The sequence below is a fragment of the Papilio xuthus genome, unplaced genomic scaffold (genome assembly GCF_000836235.2).
Source record: "Papilio xuthus unplaced genomic scaffold, Pxut_1.1 DF826961.1, whole genome shotgun sequence".
Classification (NCBI taxonomy): domain Eukaryota; kingdom Metazoa; phylum Arthropoda; class Insecta; order Lepidoptera; family Papilionidae; genus Papilio; species Papilio xuthus.
In genome coordinates this window covers 680,931-690,875 of record NW_013531688.1, presented here as the reverse complement: position 1 = coordinate 690,875, position 9,945 = coordinate 680,931, and the positions used below count along the sequence as shown (strand labels likewise).

Sequence of the window (9,945 nt, the reverse complement as noted above, 5' to 3'; positions counted from 1 at the left end):
AACATTAATTTGCTTATATTTTTTACCCAAAATGAAAATTGTTTTATTAAAAACAGTTTTGACACATCTTTAAAGCAGATGTATATTCTGTAGACAATGTCAATGTCACTGTCATTTGTCCGTAATTTAGATTCGAAAGGTGTCAAATTTCCATAAAAGAAGACTATAATTATATTTGTTACTCCTTCGATAAATAAATCAATAAGAAAATACTTACAGAATGCAGGTAAATTATATATTATGAAAGTCCCGATGAAACTGTATGATATTCGGTCTAACCTACTAATTTATTTTTAGAATCCTAATGAGGATACAGAATGGAACGATGTCCTACGAGCGAAGGGAATTATTCCTCCAAAGGAGAAAGAAATCTCCGAGGAACAAATTGTAAACATGATCGAAGAGACCATACAAAATAAACAAGCTGAAAGTATGTATATTGCCACATTAAACAAATCACTTTCAAAACCTTTTAGGTTATGTGCAACTGGTGTCTTTTAGAGCAAATGCTTCATATTCTTACAGAGTAATGGTTTTTATTTATGTTTATATTATCAAATTGCTTATAAATCAATGGAAATCATACTTACTTTAGCACCATAATAGAATAAATTTAGTAAAAATGATCAATATGACCTACATAACATACCTCAAATGCAAAGAGTGCAAAATTTCTTATTTAACTGTACTTAACACATTCACCCAAATGTTATGTTAGTTTATAAATTAATTTCATATCATTGCATCAACTTTCTTGAATGTCAATACAAAAAAATTTAAATGTGTTTATTATTTCTTTGTAGAAGAGAAACAACTATCAGAGTTAGACTTAGATGGTTTAGATGAGCTAGAAGATGAGGAGGATGAAGCTGTACTACAGGAGTACCGCAGACGGAGAATTGCGGAAATGAAGAGGTTGGCAGAAAAGCCAAGATTTGGTGATATCAGAGAGGTCTCTGGCCAAGATTATGTTCAAGAGGTAAACAAAGCTGGTGAAGGCATCTGGGTTGTTATACATCTTTATAAACAAGGGTATGTATTGATGTATATCTTTAGATCACAGTTTATGTATAGTAATTTTCAGATATCTAAGTAGATTTTAATTTTGTCTGAGTTAGAAGAAGGGCAGTGTGCAATGCACCCATGACTTTGGGCCGCAAAGATATTTGAAAAGAATTATACTCACAAGAGCCTATAAGTTGTTTATTATTAATAAAATATGATTGTTTTATTTTTAAGTGTCTACATCAATATGCTTTAGACCATATTCTTATCTAACTAAATAATTTACAGGATACAAGAATGTGCCCTTCTAAATCAGCATATGCGGGAACTGGCCGCAAAATTCCCATACACCAAGTTCTTGAAGGCAATGGCTCAGACATGCATCCCCAACTACCCAGAGAGAAATCTACCCAGTGTGTTTGTGTACTTTGAAGGGGATATGAAGAAGCAGTTTGTGGGACCACTTGAATTGAGAGGCACCGCATTGACTTGTGATGGTATGTAGTAATTATAACTTTGCTATACTCCTTTTTCAACAGCCTAACCCTAAACTTTAATGTTTTAGGAATAGTTGTCTTCAGTTTACAGTTGGGTACCCTTGAAATTAAACAAAAAAATACTTTGCTACAAGTCTGAATCGATTTTTATAGCCTTAAAATCTTGTCTAGTCCTTAAACAATATAGCTGAATGCAAAGACAAGGAATACCAAATGTTCACTTCCATTTCTAGAAATTGTTTTGACCTTTTTACCTTTTTAGTAAGATAATTTAAAAGTTTCTTTTTGATATAGAATTGGAGTTCATCCTGGGTCAAGTTGGAGCTGTTGATACGAAGATCAAGGAAGATCCAAAACCAAAGATAAAGGACAAATTGTTCACGGACTTGGGCTGCAATGATTGGTGACGGGTAACAGATGTGTACTGAATGGTGCAATAGACAATATTTTATACTTCTTGGTGTGAGGATGCTTACTGTATTATTTATTATAGTTTTTAGCCATTGATAAAATATAAACATTTGTTCTTTTGATAATATTTCTATAAAGATTATTAACTGTAAGTTTAATACTACATTTAGGATTCCGTATTAAAATCTAGATTTTATTTGCTAAAATTTTTGTCTTATGCATTTACTGTTTTTTTTAGTATTTTGACAAATATGAACTCGAATGTCTGATTCTGTTTTTGTTAATAATAAATCATATGCAACTTATATTTGTTAAATTATTTTAATATAGACAACATTATAAAAAATACTAATTTTAATAAAATCGTTTAAATTTTTACAATTTAGTCAATTTTACTTACATTTTAACTTCTATGTACTATTAGTATTTTATAGTACTTAACAAGAATGAAAATATTTTATGATAAGTGATTTGTCATATATCGAGCTTGAGATTTTATACCAGTGTTTTACAATAAAAAAAAATCTGCAAATATTCATTGTTTTTTTTTTATTACAGCTGACTGGAAATACATCCAGGAACTTGTGTAAAGGAGGAAAATTTTATTTTAAAAGTTACTGTAATGGCTTAGCCATCGCAAAAGCTTGAGTCTAAAGTATATACCTTACACTTTATTTAAAAATAAAAGTTTTTAGTTTGATATATTTACAATAACAATATTGAGGTATCTCCGCCACACTTCACAAATATTTTATGAAATTAATTATTTTCTTCACTTAGACAATCCACAATTGTCACATTTATTTTTACATAAAACATACGACACTTTTTGCTTTTTGTTCACTAAATCCTGTTTATTGATAAACTACCAACACTAAAAAAATTCACTGACAAATGTCACTATCTCTACATACAATATCGTGGTCCTTCGAGCAGGATACCAACACTTTCACATTGTTCATTTGCATTAAATTGCCCGCGTCTACACGGGCAATCGGTTTTTTCAGCAACCCCTCTGTAGATTGATAGCGGCAACGCACCGCGCGATGCACAGCTCGGCGGGTAGACGGGAGCGCATGCCGAGCTCGAAGACGCGCGCCAAGATGCGACCCGCGTGCTCCTGCACCCCCACTATCAGCTCCGACATCTTGTCCAATGCAGACTGCGCCACCTCCGGCTGATTCGAGTCTAGACATTCCATGATTGCTTGGAGACCTAAAAAAAATATAACATAGTTATTTTTTTAATTTCCGTTGTTGCCTGAGTATAAATTTGCGAATAACCAAAATAAATACTTCATTTCTTTAGTTAAAAAGTGATAAATATAGGTTTTTAGGTTCTTAATCTGAAAGAAAAGAATTATAATAGATCTAATATCGTCTATCCCGTACCGACTAGGTCATTATAAATTATATAATGAAAATGTTGTACTGACCAGGTGTAGAGTCTGGTGCGGCGGGCAGAAGCTTGGCGAGCAGCGAAAGCGCGGCGGTCCGCAGCGGGGCATGCGGCGAAGCGGCCAGCGGCGCCGTGGCCCGCAGCAGCGTCTCCGCCGTGCCCCGCCCACCCCACGCCCCGCCCCGTCGCACACCCCACGACTCTATCTCCTGCACACACAAATATACATTAGGAAACCATTTTGATGTACACGATGCACACAATTTCACGTACTCAGTTTGTAAGTACCTGTACGTGCACTGCCAGCTCATCCGGTGGCTCGATGCGTCGCTGCAGCGCCAGCAGGGCTTGTGGGGGCGGCGCGGCAGACGCAGGCGCAGCTACCTCGCCCGTGCACGCACCAACTAGAGCTGGCATCATCCTGTCACACATTCATCATTACAGCTTATCGCGGTTTTAGACTATTTAATATCAATATTGTTTAACCCCTTAAGCATAATAAAATGACAAAATTATGTAAGAAAACTAAGCAAACACAGTTAAATACAATAGTTGGTCCTTACGAGCCGGATACTTTTTTCTCTTTAGTATATGGTACTATGTTATATATACTCACGCAACGGTGTCTTTGTGCGCTTGCATGAGCGCGGCGGCGCGCTGCGGGCGAGCGGCGGCGAAGCGGCGCATCAGCGCGGCCACCCGCAGCGACAGTGCACCAGCTTCACCCTGACGCATTATGTGCAGGAAACACTCCAGAATCTCGTACAATTCGTCGCTACATAAAAAGGTTAATAGTAAATAATTGTATGAAGTCTAGTAGACTAGGAGGAAATTCTGCATTATTGTCAGTTTTACCTGGCTGGGTCAGAGAAGAGATCCGAGTCAGGAAGCACTTCAAGCGCGGCGAGGAGGTGAGCGTGCGGGGGGTTGCGTGAGTGTTCAGCTCGCACGCCCCGCAGCAGCGCCCCACACAGCGGCAACGCGCGCGTGCCCGCACCCCGCACGCGAGACCACAGCGCACGCGCCAATGATTCTATACGCCAAGCTCTACAAACATATATATTTAAATTTAATTTATTTGAAGGAAAGATGTAGTATAAAACTATATTTATTTTGATGATTTTGGTAATTATTTTTATAAGTTGACAATCAATTAAAATGCATATTCGTATAACTTTAGTTTATCTACTATTTGTTACTTCGCTTTTGGCTGGTACCATTAAAATTTCATACCTCTGTGTGAGGTCCTTTGAGTGTGGGTGTGAGGCGGCCAGTGCGGTGAGCAGCGCGTGCGACACGCGGTCTGTAGCGCATGTGGATGCGCGCGCAGCACGCACCGCCTCGCCCCCTGCCCCTCCCACCAGACCCTCAAGGGACTGCAGCGCCCCACCACCACCACGCTCCTCACTTTCCCGCATCAGCTGCACTATCTTTGGCACCTAGATAGAACATTTTACAATTTGTAGACATTTCTAATATGGATAGATAGATGTCAAAAAAAAAATCGCGTTTGAACGTCACAGTGATGACGTCATTGAGTTACTTCTTAGTACTGAGTAACCAGACCATACCTTCATGTATAACAGTAGAAGTAGTAAGGGATGGTCTCTCGCGGCGGCTAGTGCTGCTGCGAGGAGGGCGTGCGGTGTACCGCAGCAGCGCAGCACGAGGGGCAGGCGGGCCTCCGCCCTCCGCCGCGCCTCCTCCACGCTGCCCGCAGCCGCACCCTCCGCACCCACGTACCCGATAAGTACCTCCAGCTAGAATTATAATATCATCAGCTCACTATACGTCCCCACTGAGGGGCTCGGAGCCTACCCTAAGTTAGGAGTGATTAGGCAATAGTCAACTACGCTGGCCAAGTGCGGGTTGACTTCAAATATTTTTGAACTTCTCAGATATATGCAGGTTGCATCAAGATGTTTTCCTTCACCGTAAGAACGTCGGATAAATGTACATATATAAATCGAATATCGAAAAACACATGGCGGGATTTGAACCCAGGCCCTGCAGATTACAAGTCAAGGTCCTAACCACCAAACTACTGACGCTCAGAATTATAATATCCCACGCCATTTAACATCATCAGAGTAGTTAATTAGTTAGTTAATTTATATTTATACCTGTTTGTGTGTGAGCTGCAACGTATCCTCAGGCTCGTAATGTTTGGGAGTGGCGCGGTCGCGGCCCTGCCACACCCTCGGACTGCCTGACAACGTCGCAGCGAAGTCCAGCACTGCACTTGCAGACCAACCACTAAAATACAATAATGGACAAATCTTACTAATATTATAAATGGGAATGTTTGGATGTATAGATGGATGTTTGTTTGAACATATCTCTAAAACGGCTGCATATATCTCGCTTAAATTTGTCATATATAACATAGTCTGGAAGAACATGTGGGTTTCAATTTTTTTTTAATTTTGCGCGGACGGAGTCGTATGCGAATAAGAGTAACTAAGTCTCGTATTATTAGTGTGAGAATGTACCCTTGTGGTTCCAACAAAGTGGTGAGACAAGAGTGTAGAGTCTTCCAGGAGGCGCGGTGTGCCAGCAGTGTGACTAACAATGGCCGCCAGGGGGCGCCTCCCGCTACGAACATCAGTTTCATCTGCAATCACAGGTACATAGAGCTGGGGGCTACCAATATAACATTCTATCGCTTGTAAAATTGACAAAACTTGTCAAAAAGTATGAGAAAAACCCACCTTGCTTGCAGCACTACTTTTCGATTAAAAAAATATGAATTGGCAACCTCTTTCTTTTTGATGTCGGCTTAAAATACGTGACATATCTAAAGTTGTCACTTCAATGTTACACTGTCTTTTGGCGGGTATTGTGAAATTGGTAAAATTTCGGGATGGTATAAACTTGTAGACCAGAATACCTGTCTGCCGAGGGTCTCGCGCTGCAGCTCCGACAGCCAGTCGAGCAGCAGACCGCAGCCCAGGCCGCGCCGCGAGAACACGTGCGCGCCCGCATCCTCCTCCTCCTCTGTCTCGCACTTCACCTGCACAACGGTAAACAAGAGTAGTGTCATCCCGATCTTTTCTTTAAAAAAAATAGAGACAAAAATAATTTCACGACAGTCAAATCCTGTCATACTTTTTTTTTCTTTAACGATGGACTAACTTTTGCCTGCGACTGTGGCCGCGTGGATTTAACAAAAAAAAAGAAATAGAATATTTTTATAGCTTTGCCAAATTTCACTGAGTTAAACCGTTCTGGAGATACCTTAGAACAAACAACCGTCTAAACATTCGCATTTATAATATTAGTAAGAAAGTAGATATTGCTTGTACCGCTTGCTACATACCTTTGTCTCGTAATGCCCCTCTTGGCTCTTCTCCAGCAGTATGGAGATGACTTCCACCACCATCTGCGTGTCCTGGGTCTCTATGATGTGGTTGCCAACTGCCTCCAGAGTCCTTGGTGTGGTCGCTTCAAGTGCTACAAGTGCAGACGGTAAAATTAATTATATAAAAAGAACAATTATGCAAATAATTACTTTGGCTAGTATTTCATGTTTTTCAAACTTTAGGTATCGCTATTATTTAAAATGGATCCCAGACCATATTTGATGTCCAGTCTGGTAATAATAACGAAATAAAAGTCGGGGAGTCCTCGTGCCTAGTTACTCCTAAACGAGGTCTAGGCGCCATCTGAGCCTGGCCACCTAAAGTCCTGAAGAGCTGGAAATATCTCTTCAAGCCAAACAATGACTACTCAGTGAAAAAAAATTATTTTTTTTTCACTGCAAATATTCATAAATGGATTAATATTAGTACCTGCGACTAGATGTTCCTTAGTTGCGTTGTGCGGGAGATGAGGGACGCGGTGGTCGGGCGCCGCCCCTGCAGCTGCCTGCAACAGCTCGCCCACCACACCAGACACACACTTGCCCGCTGACAGCAACGATCGCGCTATCTAAACATGCAAAAACAATATAAAAACTATTAAACAATTAAAAAAAAACAAAGAAAAGGATATTGAGGCTGACCATTTGCTTTTTGCGTACACTTATCCATTATCACAAGATTCTTGCGTTGTTTCACCTTTCCTTTTTTTATAATTTCAGTTTAATAAATTTTAAATACAGTGAAATCTGAATAAGCAAAGTTTAAAGGAACCAAGAAATTTTTCTAGCTTATAGGGGTTTCTTATTATCCCAAGTTTGTCGCTTATGAAAGTCGTGCGTAAGAATTGGACAATGACTATCGATTTTAGTGGTGTCTCTCTACGCCAAGTTTCTCGCTTATGGAGAGGATCCGTTGGGGCTGGACAATGATAATCGCTGATAGGTTGCAGGTTTGCCTATATACAATTATCAGACGAATGACAGTACCATATAAGCTTGTTATATATTAAAATTATTTTCACAAATTAGTTACCTCAGGCAATGCACGTGGTTTAGCGGCGTGTAGTGTACGTAACAGTGCTGCGGAGTGTGCGGGGCGGCGCGGCAGTACGTGCACAGCCACGCCCCTAAGGAACCCGCACGCGGCACGCGTATAAGGTCCCTCCTCACCACGACCTCCTTCCTCTGCTATAAACTAACAAACATATCTAGCTAAATATTAGGCACTGAAAATCGTCTAAATAGTTAGTTATTAACATACTAGCTGTCGCCCGCGACTCCGTCCGCGCGGATTGGAAAGACAATTAGTAGGCTAGGTGTTCTAACATCTACGCCAAATTTTGGCGAGATCCATACAGCTGTTCTGTAGATACATTCTAATAAACATCCATCCATCCATCCATTCACTTTTATAATATTAGTAATAAGTAAGATTAACTTTTTTATTATTAACTATTTTATTTTTATTATAATGTGGAACTATCTTACGGCATTAAGTTGCGTGCATGCGGTGTCCACGTCGAAGTGACAATCCTGGGCATCGAAGACGGCGGCCAGCAGGCCCGCCACGTGCTCGGGCTCCAGCCGCGGCTTGGCGGAGACTCCGCCCCCAACCCCGCCCGCCATGTCCCACACTGACTCTGTCTCCTCGGGCAGCACCTCCTCCGCGAACTGCGTGTCGTCTGCAAATAATACCTACGGTTACAGTTGCAAAGCTGATAAAAAATTCTCTAGTAATAAGGCGAATTAACAATAGATGATTTTTTTATAATTTTTTTTATTTATTTCAAAGGTGGCAAACTGACAAAGGCCTACCTGATTCGCCAAAATAGCGAAGCACCCGCTGCCCATTGATATCGACAGAGCCTGAGTTGCACAGGAATTGAATATTTTCCCTTTCTATGCATCCCTCCTCCGGATAAATACACATTCCCCTTTCCATTCTTTTTTTAAGAGAAGGGTGGGGAGGGAAATGAAACGATTGCTGCTGCCATTTGTCTTAAATATTATTTTTGTTTTAAATTAAAAATTTGCATTAATTAAAGATATCGCAGGTTAATAAAACATAGTTTGAAATGCACCACTTGATTTGGGTCGTATGAATTTGTACCTGGGGGCAGATGCGGCTGCTGTAGACCGAGGGCAGCAGCGAATGCAGCGCCACCAGTAGCCCCGCGTGCGCGCTGCACTGTCAGCAGCTGCGCCATGTAGCCGCGCTCCACACCCAGCCGCACCACCGCGCCCGCCGGGCATGCGTCCAGTGCACCCAGCAACGCGCTACATTACAGAAACGTGTTCAAACTGTCTAAGGATGGAATCTTTTATTTGTAGAAATTCGGCATTAATTCTAGGAAGTTTAAATTTAATTTTACGTTTTACACTTACCGTGGGTTTCTTAACCAAAAATATCTGTACCCTGTCATTATCTTTGACAAAATAGACATAACATGATTTAAACGAGAATTTTCGTCTCAGAAACCGACGGTTAGTATTTCAAAAACCTATAATAACGCAAAAATAAACATAAACGAGATTTATATATAACATATATATAACATAAATACTACCAACCTCATGGAAGCGACAGGCATGCCGAAGGTCTGTATGAAGAGTGCAAGCTTGTGCGCAGGCAGCGCGCGAAGTCCCGCCTCCAGCAGCGGCGGGCGTGCTGAACGTACTAGGTGCAGCCTCAGCCAATCAGGTAGCAGGGTCTCGTCCGCGCCCGCCCCAGCCGCGCCCCACGCCCCGCCCTCTCCGCCCACCCACATCGACTGCAGCCACGAGTACATCTCCTGGTTCGTATCATCTGTCAAACAAATTCGTACTCAGGGTCATCAAATGGTTACATCAACAGTACTTTTATGTAGATTTCTCAACTATAAATAGATCCCCTAATCACCCTTAACTTAGGGTAGGCTCTGAGCCCCTCGGTGGGGACGTATAGTGAGTTGATGATGAAATAGGTCCACAAGGCTGTCTGAACCGGTGGGCATAAGTCAAACTGAATTATAACAGCTCACTTGCGCCTCCCTGTCAACGTCAAATAATTTCAGAAGATCCTCTTTGTACTGTAGTTAACATGTAATTTTTTTCTTATGTAATTTTTCATGTACAAGTAAGTTTTATATACATTCTGACAGTGCCAACTGCGATAGCAGCGCCTCTCACACATAATCACATATCTTTTTTATCTCTAGTTTTAATTTTTAAACACTTGATATTGGAAGCATGAAGATATTTACAGATTGAGGGTCCGTAGCAGAGCAGCTTGAG

General features: G+C 41.0%; 2 protein-coding genes across 2 annotated transcripts in view; one reads left to right on the top strand and one right to left on the bottom strand.

Moving 5' to 3' along the window:
- The first annotated feature begins 168 nt into the window (after positions 1-168).
- Positions 169-2,408, top strand: viaf (viral IAP-associated factor). The gene is given in 5 exon segments (NM_001311937.1): positions 169-226; positions 298-430; positions 804-1,032; positions 1,294-1,502; positions 1,797-2,408. Coding segments are annotated over 5 exon segments (690 nt in total). The 5' UTR covers positions 169-220; the 3' UTR covers positions 1,910-2,408.
- Positions 2,409-2,614: 206 nt separating this feature from the next.
- Positions 2,615-9,945, bottom strand: part of IntS1 (integrator complex subunit 1) — a 16,464-nt gene continuing 9,133 nt past the window's right edge. Inside the window, exons 20-36 of the mRNA XM_013315021.1 lie at positions 9,915-9,939; positions 9,244-9,478; positions 8,783-8,949; positions 8,161-8,354; positions 7,706-7,867; positions 7,103-7,241; positions 6,631-6,764; positions 6,202-6,324; positions 5,804-5,925; positions 5,435-5,567; positions 4,883-5,071; positions 4,545-4,750; positions 4,167-4,358; positions 3,928-4,086; positions 3,600-3,732; positions 3,349-3,520; positions 2,615-3,128 (exon numbers count right to left, since the gene is read on the bottom strand). Coding sequence (XP_013170475.1) covers positions 2,917-3,128; positions 3,349-3,520; positions 3,600-3,732; positions 3,928-4,086; positions 4,167-4,358; positions 4,545-4,750; positions 4,883-5,071; positions 5,435-5,567; positions 5,804-5,925; positions 6,202-6,324; positions 6,631-6,764; positions 7,103-7,241; positions 7,706-7,867; positions 8,161-8,354; positions 8,783-8,949; positions 9,244-9,478; positions 9,915-9,939 — 2,697 coding nt within the window. The 3' untranslated portion in view covers positions 2,615-2,916. The remainder of the gene's footprint in view (positions 3,129-3,348; positions 3,521-3,599; positions 3,733-3,927; positions 4,087-4,166; positions 4,359-4,544; positions 4,751-4,882; positions 5,072-5,434; positions 5,568-5,803; positions 5,926-6,201; positions 6,325-6,630; positions 6,765-7,102; positions 7,242-7,705; positions 7,868-8,160; positions 8,355-8,782; positions 8,950-9,243; positions 9,479-9,914; positions 9,940-9,945) is intronic.